Source organism: Vidua chalybeata, chromosome 9, assembly GCF_026979565.1.
Source record: "Vidua chalybeata isolate OUT-0048 chromosome 9, bVidCha1 merged haplotype, whole genome shotgun sequence".
Lineage (NCBI taxonomy): Eukaryota > Metazoa > Chordata > Aves > Passeriformes > Viduidae > Vidua > Vidua chalybeata.
The window spans coordinates 21,255,228-21,276,033 of record NC_071538.1 but is presented as its reverse complement, the minus strand read 5'-3'; the positions used below and the strand labels follow the sequence as shown (position 1 = coordinate 21,276,033).

The window sequence follows — 20,806 nt, the reverse complement described above, 5'->3', positions numbered from 1 at the left end:
AAATTAGGCATTAATGATATCCATCATGGTGTCTCCTGCAAAGAGTTAGTATGCACACTCAAACAGAGGAGAGCACAATCATATCATAATACACTAGAATTCAATACAGCCATAATGCTAACAGTTATTCTGTCCAGTACCTTACCACAAAAAGGTTTGGGGCACTCTGAAACTGCACTGTGAAGTTAAGTACACCAAGTCCTCAGCACACACTAGCTATGTATGTTTGAGAAGGAAGTGGTGAGCCACAACATTAATGCACAAAATAGGGTGCAAGCAAAGTCCAATAGTTGCTACTTGAAACAAAACAACCTTGCCCCCTTTCATACAAAACAAAAAATACCGGAAGTCTTAGATTTTATTGAGGTATACCTTGAAACCCATGCTCACTCTGCCTTCTTGCAATCCCTGCACCCTGGGATACCTGTAGTATGGTGTGGCACCCACCTGGAAAGAGCAAGCATACCCTCTACCAGGGTGCTGCTTACGCAGCTTTACTGGTTAGTGTTAGCAGTAAAATGGTTGTGGAATCAAGAGAAATGTGATTGATATGTCATACCTATGTCTGAAACCAGGTTAGGACCTGTGAATAAATATGAAAATGTGGCTGAAGCTACTAAAGACTCCCTCTCACTTGGACCCCACACAACTCTATGCTCTAAATAACAGCAGATGTGCTACAATGTGCATAATGTCTCAGTACAACTAAGGGAGAAGACTTAAAAAGGGTGTAATTCTTTTCATGAGAATTATTAGCAATACATGACAGGTTCCTTGGCAGACTGCAGGAGGTGAGAAAGGGCCTGAGTGAGGACCTGTGAGGGGTTGTCCATATCCTCAGTAGCCTTTCCCTGCACAGTCCTGGCAGGACTAAATACTCAAGCTTTTCCAAATAATTAAATGTTCTACTTTAATCTTTCTGGAAATAATGTAACATGCATAATCTTATTAGAGGAATCTTAATACTCATTCTATCCCACCTACATTCTTCCACATTCTCTCCTAAGAGGCAGCTGAGAGAAGTTGTTAAAAATCTCAAGATCATGAGCTTGCAAGAACCTTACAATAAGAGAAATTAGCAGCTGTTTTATTTACGATTTCAGTGATATTATAAATAAAATCAAGTCTTTTTAATGGTCAAATATAATTAATTCCTTTAGAAATGGACCTTTAGTAAGCAAAGGTAAAAAGAGACTTGCTTCTGTGCTTATACTGACTGCCACCAGGACTTGTATAACATTTTAAAGCAGCTGTAAAACAATCATTACTTATGTTAAAATTTACAGCTCATCATATGCAGAGACAGTGACATATTTTAACTTCTGATCAAAAAGAGACACCATTTCCTTAGCTGTACAGAAACTACTTGAAAAATTCATAAGATCTGTTTCACAAATTACCAATTCAACCATAAGAATATATAGTAAAAATGACAAAAGATTTGTTCTTATAGTTGATAAAAAATTTATGCCAAGGCATTCAAGTAAAGTTACTTTCTGTGTTCTGATTTAATGAATCATTTGAGCGGTATCTGGCTGGGTGACACAGATGTAAGGCTCGCTGAAGCCTGCTCTAATGCCTGCTGGTACCATCTTCCTTGGGACAGCAGAGCCAGAACAATGTGTCAGACTGAAGTAATATCAAGGAAAGTAAGTGCAGTGCTGGGCATGCCATGAGGCTGGCCCACAATACTTCCTGACCTGTGAATGTCTCTAAGTACCTCTCTGTCCTACAAGCTCCATGACCCAGGAGGCCCAAAAGAAGCAGCAGCAGCGCAGTCATGAACAGACTCGGAAATAAAGATTTTTGCAATCTCGTAATTCAAGTTCAAGACATACAAAGATTGGTTGATAGTTTAACCCTAATGGAAGGCAGAGCCTGACACTGTGAAGCCACCAGTGATTTCTTAAACATTTAACATTAGTTCACCTTTTAATGCAAATTTGTGTCTGTTTAACACAGACTGCAAAGTTTGTGTCTTTAACTTCAGAAATGTACATGAATTTGCAAAATACTAATTCAAGAACTCACTTGATGCATATGAATACAGCTTTTATAGATCATGCTTCTGTGTAGAAGTTTACTGAGAGACATTGTAATACAATCAGGCTTCCCATTAGGGAAATCACTGTAAAGAATTTCATTCTACAGTAAGTAAAACAAAGCTAAGGAGGACTGTAGGCACTGCAGTACTTAACCAACAAAGCTAAGCCTCATAAAAATAAAATACTGGGCTTGAGAGGAATTCTGCGAAAAGAGACTTCCTCCCTAAAGGAAGTTTGCTAGAATACTTATACCTATTTAGAAGCACACATATCTTTATAGAAATAATTTGAGTTTAATCATAAAAGTGAAAACTTTTAAGAAATTAGAAGTAAAATGAGAAATGAAATGCCTAACAGTTATGCAAAATCCAAATAATACAATATACATGTCATTTTGTCCTAATGTCAGAGAGGGAAAGAATGTATATCAGAAGGAAATGGAAGAGGGTGAATTATAATCCTACTTCATCCTGCAAGGCCTCTTTGAAACCCCCTAAAGCCTAGCTTTTCTTTTTTTTTTTTTTTACCATAAATTTGTCCATTTATAACATTTGATGCGAGGGGGACAATTCTGGTTTTGTCAAGAAAATTTTGTTCATTTGCATGAAAGAAATATTTCTGTTGATTCCACAGTTAGTTCCATTAAGTCTTTCTTTTCTTTTACCTGAAAATTACATCTTGTTCCAACACACTAATAAGACAGTTGCACATAAAAACATTTGACATTTAAAGGTACTTACACAGATAACAAAACAATAGCAATGAGAGTCCATTCAGGCATTTTGTGAATAATATTTCTGTTTGTTAACCTGAAAAATAATTTAAAAAACGTCAGTACATTTAGAAGTAAAAGTAAGCAGATTTTAACAGCTGATTTTTAAGTCTACCATTAATACACTGAGTTATAAAGAAGCAATTACAGCTGTATCTGAGCAATTCACCAGCTCTCAAGCTTCTGTCATCCTCTAAAAGAGGAATTGCAGAATTTCCAATGTTCTCTTTTATTTTATATGAAAGTGGGATGGGAAAACTGAACAGAAGTTCTTTCTTTTAAATTGCTCACAAATAGTCCTGGCTTCTGTGAGGGCCTAGCTCTCACTCAAACCCCTGGGAAATTCTCCAGAACTGCACATGAGTTTGTGAAAAGATGGACCTTCTTACACTTAGTTTCCCTCCTGCTGGCTTCAGATCCAGATTTGCTGTAAAACCTGATGTGGACACAGACTGAATTTTATAGGTGGCAGTGACAATTCTCTGATGATTCTTGTTTTTAAAATGGAAATCCAGAATTCTAACTTATGCAATGGGAGCCAGAGCAAATATAAGAGCAATATAAATATAAATGAAGTGTGAATAACGAACCACATGGGTGTTCAACTAAACTGCTGCCGCACTGGATACCAGCTGACTCCTTTGGCTGAACTGCCTAAAAAACTAGATCTGCTTTAAGTCAAGTACTAATCTGTGTTAAAACAATCTGTGAGTTGCTGTCTCAATTTAGGCATGAGCCTTGGTATTCAAAACAAGCAATTTTATGGAAAAGTCACAGTCAAAAATGAAGCTGTGGCTATGCAGGCACTAAAAAGAGCCAGCAGAATTAACTGCATTCAGAAAGATGGCACCATCCAACAGATAAACTGAGTGCCTCCCTATGTTTGCTTCCTTCTTGCTTTCAGTTTCCCTTCCATGACCTTGTACAAATTCAGATCCAGAATGAAGATACCCACCCTGTCATCATACCCACTCCTACAGGCACTGATGAAGATAGTTCATTTCCAGCAAGCTCCTATTTGGCAACAAATTCAAATCCAGGGTTTTCTTCCTCAGTAAGATTACTTTAAAAAAAATTACTTTGGGCAAGTATATAGTTACCCAAAAAAACAAAAAAGGCTAAAATTTGAGAAAGCAGAACTATTTGTAGTTGCCATTGTTAAAATTCAAATTTTAGTAAATAATTCCCTAAAATTATTTTCAAAATGGTCATTAAAATGTAGTTATCAGTAAGATCATTTATAGTATTTGTCTGCATTTCTCTATTTCAGAAAGATATTAAAAATTAATTAAATAAATTTGTAATGAACAAAGCAATATTATCCCATTTTTCTCCTCAAATCTTCAAGTCTTCAAACCAGAATAATATACTGAAGCAATAATTACTCAAGTAGTGTCTCAACAATCTGAATTTTGTTCAATTATGAAAGGAAAAACAATGTTTTGCAATACATGCAAAGGAATTGTCAGATCAAACCAGAACCAAGAGTTGTGGCAAATACTGATTATACTTGTTATTAAAAGGTTCATTTTAGCAATCATTATTTGAAATAGCTAATGGATTTAGCTGGTGACAAAGTTTGTACCCAGTAAACTGTTACATTTTTCTGGCTATGGAATAAGAGATAAAACAAAGGCTGAACATCTTGACTCAACACTGATGACAGTGATAAACACTACCAAGAAATGCCTGATGGAATCATCCTGACAGGCAATTCATATGTAACATTCCAGTTAATCTGTTATGACGAGACATAATGAAAGAGACAGCTCCAAGCCACCTGGGGAAACTCTGTCTAACAGAGAAAGCAGCTTTATTTCAATGCTTTACAAGGAGTTATTATTGATTATAGCACAGGAAGGTGTCATTCTTGTACATAAACTGAGAGATGCAGTTATTTGTGTCAATTAACTCCTATTCAATGTTGGTATTGATTGGCAAGGTCTGAACACTAGTCATTGCCATCAATATGCTATTTCTGAAGGAGGCAGTCAAAAGACACAGATAAGCAGCAGGACACAGCAGTATGGATCTGCTGATGTACTACAGTCACTGCACTGAATGAACAGTCAGGCTTCTGCAGCTGAGTAACCTCTCAGTACAACACCTGTCCTAAAACACTTGTGCAGCTGGGAAAAAGCCAGTTCAGAGAGATCAGAGTAAAGCAAGCAACCTACAGGTGTGAAGCCTTAAATAATAAGGAGCAGTGGAAGGGCAGTCACTTTCAAACAAGCTCTGTGTCAACACCAAGGCCTCTGAAGAGCAAAGCTTTCTGAAAACAGGGAACTGCAGGGCCTCTGTAAAAATGGTTCATTAATTCTTTGTCTTGCCTCTAGCCAAAACTGTTACTTCAGAACAATCCATGAAAGAGGTCACTAGGTGTCTGTCCTAAAAATATAATGTGGAAATGTTAAAACCGTACAAAACTTTGTGTGTGTGATTTTAGTTTTGCAGTGAAATTTTTTCTGTTAAAGAATTTGGCCAAATTCTCCCTCACCAACCTAGAGAAAGAAAACAATATGCAACTTCCCAAAATGGAATGTGCCCACTTGGCCTGTGCAGGGCAGGATATGCAACCTAGGAAAGCTGGATGATCCCAGATAGCTGTGTGGGTTGCTTAGTTGCTGGTTTGTGGGTCTTGTGGTTCCCTCCAGCAAGACACGCTGCAGCCACCCAGCAGGACCCACGTGGTTTTCACACTGTGAGGGAGCACGACTGAGCACGTGGATCCAAGTGGCAGAAGCTTCCAGGATAAGGGACTAAAGAGGAAGATGCCTAAAAATTCCATCTCAAATGACCTCCTGATAACTGACTAGTGGCCAGCCTGCAAAGCAAGGGAACTCCAATAGGGAAATTGTAGGAATCCAGAGTAAATAAAAATAATAAACCCAGCATCTTTGCAAATGCAGCAGCCTCTCCTTCCTACATCCAGATTCCCAAGTATGGGCACATGTAACTGCAGTTCAAGGATCTGTCCATTCTGTAAATCTGCAAACTGACTTCATGGCATTAGGATGCAAAGCTGTGACTTTAGGGGCTCTCAGCTACCAGTATTTTTTCCAAAACTTGCACTAAGATGAGTGAAGTTTAACTAACCCAGGGCAGCAGAGGCAAATACTGAAACATATATTGGATTTTTAGGTTTCAACTAGACCAATTTAACCATAAAAGACAGCTTTTCTACCTCCTGGAAAACAGCAACATATTTACATACTGTAGTATCATCTAGTTTGATGACAACCAGCAAAAATAAGTTACCATTTAACTTTAGGCTTCTTTTGAGAAAAGCCTAATTAATTGAGAAGACATCATTAACATCCTGATACTCCCCTATTTCCACACAGAACTTTGTCTATGACCAAGTACTACTGATTGACTTGAAACCCAGAACTTAAAATTCCATTTAACAAGGGTAATAGGTAAAATAGGAATAAATAAGTGTATATACCAGACAACATATATTCATGATACATACTTAAAATCTAAAAGACTGTCTTGGACACATGATAAAATCAAGTTGTAACAAGAAGTCTTGAACACATCTCACACCTGATTCATTGGTAGAATTCAATGTCAATGATAAGCTCCATAATGGGAATTAAAATACAACCATAAAATACAGATGGAATCTTATTTTCAAAATGAAGTATTATGCCTTCAAAAAACCCAACCACACATTCAAAATTAATTTATCCTCAATTTATATATAAGAAGCTAATTTTCTCTTGATCTTTTAACAAAGTGCCTTTACACACTCTGGAGAATTATTTGAGATCTCAGTTTTCGTAACAAAAGCTTACAGGCACTGAGGGACTTTGTTTGGGAAGAGCTCTAACCATTCTAAAATGTCTCTTGAGATCTCTCTAGTGTGTTTCTTAGCAGTGGTGATTGAATAAATGCTGCCCAAAGGAGGCTGAACTGCAAGTGTTCCTTTAAAAACCAATGGAGCTGAAAATCGTTGTTGCTTAGTTCACCACATGCTCTTTTACCCTTCTTCAGCTAAGCTCTACTACAGCCATGTGTTTTATCTATTACCCTTTCTGGCAAGCTCTTCAGCCTGAAATATCTTCAGTACAAAAAGCAGGAAAGAGCACAAGCATTTATCAATGCTCCTCCATTGTCATTAAGCCTTTGAACCACATTAACAAAGAAAGTAACAATTGAATTTCTATATCCTGTAAATACAAATACCGTTTAAAATTTATCCCAAGTCTTCCTGCCAAAGCAGTCAATCCAAAACTTAAGAGACTACTAATATTAAATAAACTTAAACCTACATACCAACTGGAGATTCAAATCTATGCCTGCATTTTAATATCCATGAGCTAGCTCGTGTACCAACAGACCCTACCACACCAGTAATGCAAGACAGAAAAAGAGCCCAAAGGGTTTTTATTCTTGCCCATTTCCTGTATTTTTGTATTATTTTGCTATCAGTGACAATAAAACTCATTATTTTGAGATATACATTATATTAAGGCTTTTAATTTTATTGTATAGTGCCCACAAATATCTTAACCATCCCCCACCCAGAATTCTGAATTTCTAAGCAGATCTTCACAGTAGGAGAACCCCAAGAAGTTGCTACCATTACCTTCAACTTAATTCCTGACAAAAACAACACAAAAATAAACTCACAAAGTGTTATCTAAGAGATCAAAACAGATTAGAGGAGCCCTTTAAATTATGATAGATTACTGCTGCATGAACCAGGTATTGGGTTAAAGTCCAAATAAATTTTATTTGGTTCTATTCTATAAACCCACATGTGTGTATAGATACGTACAATATACATGTATCTGTTTTAGAAGTCTATTTTGGTTTCAAGTCTCATTTGCTATAAACCACTGAAAACTTTATATTCATGCCCCATTGTCTCTGAATAGCAAAAATAATTTAAAATAGAAGCTCTGTTTTTGAGAACTTCCGGGCCTTCTTAGATAATCAATCATAAAAAAGTAGTTTGAAAGACACCAAATGTAGTTTCTCCAGTTTTATCAATCCATAAGCTAAAGTGACTATTAAGCATTTAGACTGCAGAGCAATGAAACTGTTTTAAGACACAAAGATCTTACTCAAACAATAGGTATCTATACACTATATGCAAAAATATTTTCATTGGTTTCAGTGGTGTTGTTAAAATAAAAGGTGTGTCAGAACTTAAAAGACTGCAGTCACAGAAACAAATTCAAATAGTATAAATATTTTTATTTAAAAGAGATCATGCACAGCGTTACCAGAAAGGAAGAGAGAATCTTCCACAGTAAGAAATCTTGCACAGAGACATCTGTGTTTTGGTGGCATCCTTCCAGACATGGTGCAAATCATAAGAAATTGGGTAGAGCTGGGTTTCTATTCACCAAATCCCAGATTCCTTGTGGCAAATGCTACATGAATGAGTTTTGGAAAATTTACATGTAAAACTCATGCAGGTTGAGGATGTGGGAAGGACGTTTCAAGAGTGACAATGTACACAGTTAGCAACTGCTACTGCTCTTTTTCTGACAATACTTGAGGATGCAGGACACAATCTAGGTCCAGGTTATGAGAGTTGTCTCCCAAAGAAAACCTAAAAATGTTCAGAGAAGTTACTATTCTGTTTTCCCTCCTTCTTTATCTCACTGTTTCCAAATACTGTCTTTAGTCCTACTGACTGAAGCAGAAACTTCATCTGTGGTGATGAAAGTGCTCACTAGATCTACTTCCCTTTGAAATCAGGAACAAGACAGATCCAACTGACTGACTCTAAAAGTTAGTGGTAAAAATTATTAATCAGATTTAAACCATTTAGCACAGCTGCAGGGAGCTAGAGCAAAAGAAAGGGACAGATCTCAGAAACTCACACTTAATAGGAGGTGACGAGGTAGCAGAACCTTTAAAAGACTCACCAGCATCCTCCAGAGACCACTGGCCTAGATTTTAAAAATCTACAAATACTCCTGGTGACCTAGCCACTGTCAGGAGCAGGGAAAGGGCTGACTTGTTAGTCCACAGGGAACATGACATTACCTACATGAACACACAGCAAGAGGAGGGCAAATCTGAAAAAGGGCCCTCTCTGTGCCCAAATCACAAATTCATTCAACAGCATGTTTAATTCATCAATTTATAAAGTAAATTGATCTAAGTAAAGACCAATACTCACCGGAAAGTTTTGACAAGATTTTTTAGCTCTGTGTAAACATCACCTGAAGCAATCTGAAGAGGGCCCAAAACTGCAGATAATCTAGAAGGCAAAAGACACCAGTCAATATACATTTTCCTCTCTTTCTCATTTCTTCTGAAGTAGGACTTCCACCAAAGCGTATCAAGGTTAGTAAAAAGGAAAAAAGACTGACTTCTGTGCAGCAGATCAGTCCTGTCCTGTAGTTTTCATTTCAGCTCTCTCTGTGTGCTGTTTGGGCCAACATCTTCACAACCACTTGTTTTTAAAAATAAGAAGCTCTAGTTCTGTGTGAATGCGAAGATCTAAACATAGTTCTACAAACATATACTTACTATTTTCACCTTTCAGTTCTGAAAAAGTACTCTTACAATTATGAGGATTAGAACTACAGGCCTTACACATTTTTTGAAGATTTATATTTACCTGGCTCAAAAATAACAACACAAAAGGAAACTGCAAGTCTAAATGAGGTATTCACACATAATATACCTGCTAACCTCAGACTCACACAGATGCAACAGAAATGTCAGTCCACTGTGAGCTTGACAATTGAAATCTAGTTACCAGATAATTTCAAAAGAGAGAATAAGACAGGTTTCCTCCTTACTTATCTGTGCATAAAAAGGATAGACCACAAAAACTGCATATACTCTTTAACTAGCTATCAGGATTCCCAAATGATGGAAATAATATCCTTTGTTTTTCACATTTAGGATTAAACTTTTGCCTCTATTTACTCAATAAATAGTTAAAATTCTCTTGCATTTGAATATCTAGTGATTTGCATTTATATGCACTTAACCCATACTGCATCAGTATTCTGGAAGACTGCATGTTTTACAAAAACTGAACACAAGGATTCTTATGATGCTGGGCATATTCCTTGCTTTATCACAATAAAAATGATCTCTTGATTGTGACAGAACAACTGCATCAGCTCAGGAAGTTTAAAACTGTAAATCGACATTTACAGACAAGACACTTGGGGGATGGTGTAATTCCATGTTTGTGGCCTATCCACATGGTGCAGGTAGAGAAAAACAGAAAGGATTTTCTTTTTATTTTGGCAGGGATGAGGTGGTTGGTTGTAAGGTTTTTAAGTTAAAAAAAGGCTTCTGCAATGTGGGAACTCAGGACATCCCTCTGGCTGCCCTGGCTGTCTCGAGACCCTGGCAGGGGGCTTGGAGACCTTGGCACGAAGTCAAGAACACCTCTGGCTTCGATTTTAGTCTCTGGAAAAAACTGCCAACTTTGTGTGAAGATTTACAGGTCACAAGAGTTTGAGTTAATGTAACACAGGGTGAAAAAGTAGAATTTTGGGGTTTTTAGAATGGGGTTCAGGAAGCAAGATGGAGGAATTTGGGTGCGTCTTGTTCTTCTTCTCCTTCTTCTTGTCCTCCATCTTTCACTGTGATGGTGACACTTTTTATTGGTTTAGAGTAGAATGTGACGACCGACTTGCTAGACAGAGCTTAGGTCAGGGAAAGAACGTGATAAATAAGAGAAAATAAACAACCTTGAGCAGCAAAACCGACGCATCTGGACTTCTTCTTTGGCTCCGGGGCTGGGAGGAAAAGACTTTTTATGATCTCGGGGTCATCTTGACCACAGAACCCCGAGACTGCAAAACCTAGTTTGGCTAGGTAACACAAACTACAATGACAGAAAAGTAAATATCCCTACCAAAAACAACAGAATCATGACCTTCAAATACTCATTTATCTGCACTGCCTTGACAATGAGAATATTTTCAAGGTCCTCTCAACTTTGACAATTTAGTAATTCTAACAGCTACATCAGAAATACCTTAATCTCTTTTGTGTGACTCCAAAGCCCTTTTACGTATGTGAAGAAGGTCTGATGTTTGGAAAGTTTTAAGATCCAATTCTGAGGGCCTTTAGTGGTTATAGCTAGGGGCATACTGATACCAGCCATCCAAACATGCATTAGAAACTCTCTCTTTGTAAGACCTATGCTTAAACAATTACAATGATTTGCTTACAAGTAACAATATGCTTAATGTACAAGACAAATATCTGAACTCCTCTCAATTTCAAGTTTTTCAGTCTAAACTTAAGCAGTTAGCACCTACAAACTTTGCAAACTGGCACCTGCAACTGCACTACAGCTGACTGTTGCAGAAATAAGTAAGTCCTTTAGGGCAATAATGGGCTTAAGTTATGACTAGGGCCACCTAGAAAGAGCCAGACCCATCCTTGGATGTGTTTGTTACTTAAAACAATGATAAAGGAGCACCAACTTCAGACTGACATTCACCGAAGTAAAGGGTACTTACGCTTTTCTCAGTTTTTCAAGGACGATTCGCTTCCTAATCTGCATTTGTGCATTTGAATCAACAAGTGGGAAGGTGAGATCTTCCTGTTGATCATCCTGTATTAGACAAGAAACTTTAACAGCTATAACCTAGTGTTTAACTGAGGTCAGTACATCAAGAAAGTCACAAATAATCAATAATATTTAAACATTAAATAACTCTTATCTATGAAAAAAACCAACCCCAAACTACTTTTTAATGGGCAGACACTTGCATAATCTGATACAACATATAGTATGCAGCTAACGGAATTTTCTTTTTCTCCATTTGAGATATTTATCCACTTATGATAGAAACAAAGTACTAATTCTTTGAAGGTCTATTCAGGCTTCATACAACCTCCACACTGTTACACAGACACTTACTTTGTCTTTGCTTGGATGTTCCCCTGCTTGTGCTTGTGTCGCTGCCTCTTCAGCCAAGATGCACCTTCCTTTATAGAACTCTTTTACTCGGAGTTCTAGGAACTCTGTTTCTTCTTTTAACCTTTCATAACTAGGCACAGGCTTAACTATTCCACCTGAGCTTGTGAAAGGTAAAGAGTAGTTCAAACTGTTTTCAGACTCCCCTACACCAACAGTGTTGAGATCATCAGGTGTATCTAAGTCATCCTCATCAAGTTCTTCAGTCTCCTGGTTGACAGATGCTATGCATTCTGATGAGCACAAAGAAGTATAGTTTGGGCCATAGAGAAATTTTAAAGTTTCCTCAGTTCTCCATTCCATAAGTGTTTGCCTAAGCACTTCTAGTAAACTGCCTTTGGAATTAACTGCATGCCTCAGTTCAGGGTTTTTATGTTCTGTTGACTTAGCTAGTGTTCTTTTAAGATGTTCTGCTCCTCTTCTGCTCACACCTAGAAAAACTATCTGTGATCCACATGTATTTTCAAAGATTTCTGAAGCACTTGATGTCCCAGGAGCAGTATTGTCTGAAGGTGGTGCAGTTACTTCATTATGAACAGAGAAAGCATGTCTTTCTTCCTGAGTGTCTAATTTACAATGAGATAGCTGTTCAGTGGCTTCTACTACATCTGCATCTTCAGTTTTAGGGCTGGTATGGACTTCCTGAGCATGCTTCTTTTTGAGGATGCTTTTTCTGTGCAATTGCTGTGTAAAACTGGCTGAAGTTGACTGACTTCCTGGTAGGACAGAAGAAATAAATCCTTGTTCAGTATCAGTACTGCTGTCACTGGCTGTGTCATGAGAACCAGATTCACATGGATCTGAAGATATCCTAGGATTTTCAATGTCAGATGCTTTAATTACTTCATCACGGAGTTTCACCTCTTCTCCAGACCGTCCACTACAATAAAAAACACAAGTCATCAGTGAAATAAGAAATGGCTTTTATCTGCAATAGCTTTTCATTCTCATGTAAGAAAGATAAACAAAGCACTTTCCCCCTTATAGCAGAAGTGTAATTTTTTACTTTAAGAATCATTAAGTATTCATCTAAAAGTCTTCTTGAACTCTAAGAGTTGTACTATTCTATAATCAAAATGACAAGTATAGAGACTATTTAGAGAAGTGAGTTCTCAGCTGATGATTGTTAGTTAGAAAAGAATGGTATAAACAAGATATTATTAAAGACAGCAGAACAATGTCAGACTTAGCATCATGAATAGTGCAATTTTAAAATTAAGACAGGCATGTTAACATATATAGGAATACAGTACTCTTAAATCAGGGGGACAGCTGAGCTGTTTCAGCATATATAAGTTTGCCACCTAATGGCAACGCATTGGAAAAGAAAACAAACAAAGTTGCACAAGGCACAGCGAGGTACAGCAAGATGACAGAGTAGCGTGATTTCATTTTGGCTCATATAGACCTTTTAAATTAAGAAGTACAGAAGCTTTCATCACATATAATTGGCACAATTTTCTTTATAAAGAATAAATGGCATAAAATATTCAAAGTACAAACAGTGTATTTGTTTCAGATTTCAACAGGCTCAATTAAGACACACAATCCAAGAGCAGCTGTACAGTAAATCATACAGATCAAATTTGCTGGGTTAGAATCACAAAGGAAAAAACCTTTGCATAGGTTCTGGTAAGGTCTTTTTTATAACACAACAAATCAAAGATTCCCTTTGCGTCTGCTATGATGCTAAAATTTCTAGCTATAAGTGCATCTAACAACAAAAAGAAATTGTTCAGTGTACCTCCGTCCCTCCTTCAGCAGCTCTATGTCTGGTGGTCTGGAAAAAGAAGACAGAATGAACACTTTCCTGCTAAATTTATTCTCTTGAAATACACATAAATACTAAAAGAATTGAGTTTGGAAGGGACATCTGAGGATCATCTAGTCCAACACCCTCTGTTCAAAGCAAAGCTAGCAAGAGCAGGTTTGTGCATGTGTTCAGGGAGCGTGACTCGTGTGCCTGCAGCACAAGGCTGTTACAGTGAACAATTTAACAGAGCCACAAAGTCACACAAAGGTTTGTCAGAAAGGACCTCTGGAAGGCTCTAGTCTGATCTCCTGCCTGAAATGAAACTGTCACCAGCACTAGGTTAGGTCAGCCAAAAATTCATGAAGTTGAAATCTTGAAAACCTCCAAACATGGAGATTTCAAAATATTGCTGAGTATCCTGTTTCATTCCACCATAACCTTAGTACAATATTTTTCCAAATGTCTAACCTGAAACATTGATGTGATTATCTGTGGCCATCAACCAAGAATAGTTTGGCTTTGTAATCTTTCTAAGTTTTTTCAGCTAGTTTTACACTGCTTTCAGATCACCCTTTGGTCTCTTCTTCAAACAAGTGAACATGCCAAGATCCTCATAGATCCTAAGGTTCCTATAGTAAAGACAATTTTGGGCTGTTTACAGGAAAATGTACCAATCAATGTAAAAAATATGAATATTCATGATTTTTTACTTATTTTAAATTTTACTTTATTAAAAATTAGGCTATCAAGTTATATTTTTTAAAAAATATAACTTTTAAAAAAACCTGTTTTCAAAGGTTTCCAGAAACTAAAAGTATTACTAAACAAATTCTGATGAGTTTCCTTCCAAAGCCGTACTTGGAATTAATCTCCTTCAGTTATGAGGCAGCATGACAGTCCTATTCCTCTTATCCAATACCAAATGTTAAAAATCTCACGTATCCTATGACTGAAAGAAAACCTTTTAAACAAGCACTAAATGCAAGTCAGTGTACTAACACCTTTCTGTATGTAAAAGACCCTGTAGGAAAGCTGTGCCACTCATATCAATAAACTGAATTTGGAAACTAAAGGTGATAACAGAGTGATTTAAATTACTAGCTCCATATAATTCTTCTTTGGAGTTTTAAGTGGAGGGTGCAGTCTTTTCTGTCAAAGGAATTTCAAATATTCTAGCATGTCAGTATGTATCAGTGTGTGCACATGTATGTGGTTGTGCAAAGAGGTGTAGCTCGCCAAGAACTGTCTGGGAGTTTGTTTGTTTGTTTGTTTGTTGAAAATACTGCCTCCCCACCACCACCCAGAATAAATAATTACCTATGTCAGGCATAAAAGAACAATACACTTTTCATGTGAAGAATAAAGGGAGATTTTAGAAACACTTTTCTTAAAGACACCAAAACAATACCTCAAAAGCACTGGTAAACTTAAACTTTTAATGATGAATCTAGTTTTACCTACTAGAATACCTCAGATCTGATGAGGCTGCTCTAAAGCTCTTCTCTCACTGATCATATACTTCATATGACACATATAACTCCAGATAGTTTCTTTTGTTGAAACCCAGGAGACTATGAGAAGTAGTGTCTTAGAGAATGAAAGCTGAGTAAATTTGCTGAACATTCTCTATGCCAGTCTTTGTTGTTCAACAGTGACACCCATTGGCTCCACTGTTTATTTGCAAGCCCGTGTTTCCTCAGATGGGAACATGGACTGAATACACTGTTCCAAAATGTGTATTGCAGGAAGAACAAGAAATGGGCAATCACAAATTTAGATTGGATATAAAACTTCTTCATGTTATAGACTGCTTTCAGATGCAAGCATTCATTGTCTAAGCTTAAAATCAATGCTAAGTGCTATGCTAAAATTAGAAAATCTCTTGTAAGAGAGTAAGATTATTCCAACCTGTTTTTAAAATTCAATCCTAGTCAGTCCATTTTAAAGTTAATAGGCGTTAACTATTATTTCTGACTAGTCTGCCCTCTAAACTAACATGGTCACGTCTGCTATGTAGATGAGAGTAGTACTGAACCATGCCAATTACTGTAATCCATATAGCTACAACACTTTTAAAACAAACACCATGCTAAGCTAACATATTAACATCAGCTACCTCTGCTTCAGCCAAATCATTTTGATGTGCTGCAGCTCTTAATTACCATTGCAGATGCATAGAGAAATAATATTCTCAAATGGTGTAATGAGTGTATAGGATTATACTTACTTTTCTTCTTCTCTCATCCACACTGGACTTTTGGAAATTTGAGCTTCAAAATATTTAGATGCTCTATAGCAAAAGTTGCTGCAAAAGCACTGGCAATGAGAGAAAGCAAGAAAACACAACTAGAGGCCAACTTTAATACATAGAAAGGCACAAAAGTAATTTATTTTAATGCCTGTAAAATTAAGTACCAATAAATGTTTCTTTTCAAGCCTATGGGCAGGTTTCTAGTTCACCTGAGAAACCCAGCCTATCAAATAGGTCTATCCCATTCTGCACAAACCACATTTAGCTGCTTCTTTCGTCCCCATTTTTCTGCTTTCTGCACTTTTATTACACACTGAGAAGCAAACCAGTGTTGGATTCTATATAATAATAATTTAAAACAACCCCAACTAATCAAACTGTTCAAAGAGGAACCCAATATGCTGTTCATACAGCTTGAAAGACATACAATAAAATTCAGATGTTTAATAATGAAAATTTTGGTTAGCAACAGAACCCGGTATTTTGTAATACTTAGAACAACACCTAAAAATCTGCAGCATCTTTGAAAATTTGATCTCAAACTTGCATCACAAGGGAAGAACACAAAGCATCCCACTTCTTGTTGGAGTCTTGCCTGATTGCTCATGAAAGCAATTATTAAAATTTTGTGTATCCCAGAGTTTTAATCAGAGGAAAGGAATGCATACTAGTGACACTGAAGAAATTTGTTCTCTAACTGGAAACATTTATGTTACAATTTAGTGTCTACATGCCTATAGGTGATTGTGTATCTTGTGAAATTGCAAAGATGACTTTTATGCAACCACACCTGAATATGCTTCCAGAAAGAAACATTTTGTGAAGAGTTAAGTTTTAAGTTGAAAGGTCCTCAAAAGAGAAACCTAAATGTTCCCCAAAAAAGAACACTAAGGGATATGTACGATACAACTTGTACTACATTACTGCAGACTTTAGCAATTGGAAAGGATGTGCACTTTAACCCTACTAAAGCTCACTGACTATGCTGGAGCAAAATAAAGAACATTTCTTCACAAATGCCTATAACAGATCAGCTGTGCCACATTCAAACAGCTATCCAAGTAAAACTTTCTATCTTATGTTTAAACTTAGAAAACATACATTTTGTCTCACCAAAGGTATCATCTAGGAAGTGAAATGCACAGAAACTTTCAACAGTTTGTGAAAATTATTTTCATAAGAACCAAACGTATTTGCCTCTGAATCAAGCCACTATATGAATGTTGTTACAAAATGCATTTCTGATGTTGCCACCATTAAACACATTCTAGAAATACACTTGTTACCATACCTTTCTTTCAGTGATATCATAAACTCTGTTCGTTTTTGTTGAAATTCTGTACTTCTGCTTTGGCACCTAAAATAATATAGTTTAATCAGCAAGACTCTCAGTTCCATCATGACTACAGAGAAAACTTCATTCTTAATTCACATATTTGGGTATGTGCAATATATTGTAGTTAACAGAATTGCATATTACAACCACCTTTTCTCTCAATTCTTCTCATGTTGCACTTTCTCAGATGTAAGAATGGCAGTTTATCTTTAATCATATACATCTCATTAATCAGCAAAAGGTAGGTCCACAGCTACTATAAAAAAAACAGCGCTGAACAAAAAACAATGGGCCTGCCATGGCAGAAGCTTTCCTCATGAGTAAGTGCTGAGCAATTACAGACAGGTCCTTCCTTAATCCAGATCTATTTATAAGCATATGAGACTGAACTGTCAGACCCCTACCACTACCCAGACAAACCCAGATGAACTTATGCAAACTGTAACAGTTTTGAAATGAACACCTGTGCAAATAGATGAAGTTCAAAACAGTAAATTGTTTTGTACATGAGCAGAATGTCTTCAGATGTGTTCATGTGTAGCACTGGTATTACATCACAGGTTATCTAACTGACCTCTGAGTTCTGCTTAAGCCCTCACGCATCATACCTAAAGAGGGGTGACTTTCATTTGACACAGTTGACATACATTTTCATAGCAGATATATATGCATTCACATAATAATATCCCTGCATTGTATTGTTTTGCATTGTTTTTTCACTTTAATCCTTCTCATAGACATCTGCTGCTACACTGAGAGAAGAACAAGATTTCAAAGTTTTTCCATTCACAAACGAAGGCCATGAAGCCACCACTTGTTCATCTTTATCCCTGTCAGAACAGATACATGGATTGTGATTCTGATCATACAGTAACTGATTCTGTCATACAAGAACTGCTGTCTACTGATCAAATTTCACCTTTCACTTCAGAAGGATTATACTGAAATGGAATTACATAATGTCTGGCTCCTTACTTGACAGTAATCTGTGCTTAATATTCTAAGTTTAAAATTGAAAAGAAATGCAAGACAATAAAAATTGTGAAAGGATTCCTTTGGTAACCGCATTAAGGAAAAGCAACTTACATTTTCCAGTCTCTTCTGACATAGAGGATAACCACACAGTTTGATGATAGATCGCTCATCAACAACGTCTTTGTAGTGAGATGGAGTAATACTTTTTCCCTAAAATGACAAGAAAATAGTTCAACAACAGATACTGGAAAACTTACCAGTTTTTGTACTCAAAACATCTCTTAAGCATATAAATATCTTAAATATTATAACAGCTATCTATTAAGTTTAATAAACAACATTGAGAATCTACACAGTAGAAAAGGTAAAAGGGTAAAGAGAGAAGGAAAACAGACCTGGGCATTTATTTTTTACATATACAAAACCTGCATAGTTTTGCCTCTAGTGTGGCACCTATTTCTGTAATTTCCCTCTATTTATGTGTTTTGTACGCCTATTAATCAGCCTATTTACAACCTTAACAAGAGTAATCATCACACCATTGCAGCAAAACTCTGCTGCCAGATAACTGTGGTGCTTTATAGAGACTTTGTGTAGATTTACAGACAGTATGATGCAAACCTAACTTTTTACAGTTGATCTGTCAGTCCAGAACCACAGGGGTATCAACAAAGGCTGTGATAAAAGAGTGAGGATTCATTAATGTACACAGTCCTGCAAAACTAGGGCATGTTTTCACTGCAGAACCCTTAAAAATATGGAAACTGTTATCAGAGCTGGTACAAGAGGGAATCAATGGTTTGGCTATTTTTAACTGCAGCAAATGGTTCCAAAAACTGGTAAAAAATACCACACTAAGATACAAAACAGTAGAAAAACTTGCAACACCTACACAATTTAGAAGGAACTCTTCAGTAATGTCCTCTTCCAGGAGCTGCTCAACAATTGACAATGCTTTTTTCTCACATTCAATCTTGTTTCTCAGTGCAGCCTCCAGAGCTGCTTTCCTGTAACAGAACAGACACTGAATGATACAGAGGGCAGACTTCCATAAACAATTTTCCAATAGTATTTTAATCTTTTTTTCTGAAATACATCTTACATTTTTCTGTATCACACCTTGTTGGCCAAGCAAAGCAACAAGTAACTGGACTAGTATTTCTGTTACAACTACAAAGGGTTATGTATTTTATATTGATTTGCTTTATTTGCTGGTCAAGAAAAGTATTGACTCTCACTGTAGTGCAATACACTCCACAAATTTTCTTGCAAGAGGGAAATCCAGAACTGGCTGGACAAAGAACCTGGGACAATTTATGCAATGTTGTCAGGAAAAAAGGAACTGTGTAAGACATGAAGAATGGGAAAAAAAAAAAGAACTAGGACATGGCTTGAGTGTGAGGTTACAAAGTAAAAGAAGGAATAAAATAAACAAATGCCTCCTCCTGAGTGTTTTTTAATGTAAATAATTATAAATGACAGGTATGTAAAGAAGTTACGACAGCAAAAAGCAAGCATTACAGACTAAGGAAATACAATTTTGGATGTCAGATTACAAACTTTTGGTATATTACACAATGCTCAGATAAGAAATGCTATTAGAAGTTACACAGCATCACTCCAAACATGTCCTACATGATGCTGATGCTGGTGATTTACTGAAGTTAATCGTGGTACTCTGAGAAAGCAAAGCCTCTGCAGCACAGAGACTGCAATTTCAAAGTGAGGCAAAACAACACAAATATCACATATTATTCCTCAGAAATTATACCTTTGAGCAGCATCTTCATTTTTCTGAGCAGCTGAATGCTTGTTTCCTAAGAATCAAATATACATATAGAAATTAGTGTACTTTCTTAACAGCAGAAGATGCTGGAATCTGAAAAATAAGAAAACCTCTAAACTGTAAGCACAACCAAGATAATTTCTTATTATTGTTTTTAATGGCTGTGATTTCAGTAAGCTGGTATTCAGCAACCAGACACATTTTAAAAAGTGTGAAAACAGACAGGCCCAACGCTTCTCATACTCTCATTCACCATGTTCTGTATACACAAAAAAAGGAATAAAATTCCGACAATAATTTTGTGCCAGCCACAGCCGCCGTCTCTCTTTACCCAGCCGGTAAAGCCCAGTTTTGCCCCGGCACTGCCGTCCCCACAGCTGCCCCACCGCAGGGTTTTGCCCCAGGCCAGGTCCAACGCCGGCACCCCGACAAAGAGCCGCTCTCGCCGCTCTCGGTGCCGCCCAGGACGGCGCCCTGACCCAGCTTCCGACACGGGAGTCCCGCGCAGCTGCTCCCGTCTGACAAGGGCAACAGGCACGGGAGATAGCGGGCTGTTACCCGGCAAGGACGCAGCGCTCTAGGCAGGGCTCAGCGCTCTGACCAGCTGCACGACCGCCGTCACAGCCCATCCCCGACGCTCAGAGCGGGCCGGGCCGGCCCCTCACAGCCTGAGAGGACGGCGGGTCCCGGCCTCGCCTCGTCCGGCCCACCGCTCATCACGGCCCCGCACCCGGCCCGGCAGAGTCCCACAGAGCCGACCACGGCCGGCCCACCGCTCCCCTCGGCACGGCGGGTTGGGCGACTCCGCCGCTGTGCCGGTCTGGGGTCACAGGGAGAGCCCAAAGCGCCAGGCGGGCGGGAGCGCGGATCCGGGCGCCCACCTGCGTGCCGCCGGCGAGACTTGCCCGTCCCGGCCGCCATCATCGCCATCAGCGCCGCTCCGCCCGCCGACCTCTCACCCGGGG

At 37.8% G+C, this 20,806-nt stretch overlaps 1 protein-coding gene across 3 annotated transcripts in view; it reads right to left on the bottom strand.

Moving 5' to 3' along the window:
• The window catches only part of RPAP2 (RNA polymerase II associated protein 2), a 48,890-nt gene extending 28,092 nt beyond the window's left edge, over nucleotides 1-20,798 (bottom strand). For all 3 annotated transcript variants that reach the window (XR_008432233.1, XR_008432234.1, XM_053949905.1), the window contains exons 1-11: nucleotides 20,723-20,798; nucleotides 19,827-19,872; nucleotides 18,948-19,062; nucleotides 18,167-18,265; nucleotides 17,036-17,101; nucleotides 15,721-15,809; nucleotides 13,485-13,520; nucleotides 11,684-12,620; nucleotides 11,280-11,374; nucleotides 8,963-9,043; nucleotides 2,786-2,854 (exon numbers count right to left, since the gene is read on the bottom strand). Coding sequence is in view for 1 of the 3 variants with exons in the window: in XM_053949905.1 (XP_053805880.1) it covers nucleotides 2,786-2,854; nucleotides 8,963-9,043; nucleotides 11,280-11,374; nucleotides 11,684-12,620; nucleotides 13,485-13,520; nucleotides 15,721-15,809; nucleotides 17,036-17,101; nucleotides 18,167-18,265; nucleotides 18,948-19,062; nucleotides 19,827-19,872; nucleotides 20,723-20,771 (1,682 nt within the window). In the remaining 2 variants the exon portion in view is untranslated. The remainder of the gene's footprint in view (nucleotides 1-2,785; nucleotides 2,855-8,962; nucleotides 9,044-11,279; nucleotides 11,375-11,683; nucleotides 12,621-13,484; nucleotides 13,521-15,720; nucleotides 15,810-17,035; nucleotides 17,102-18,166; nucleotides 18,266-18,947; nucleotides 19,063-19,826; nucleotides 19,873-20,722) is intronic.
• Nucleotides 20,799-20,806: the final 8 nt, after the last annotated feature.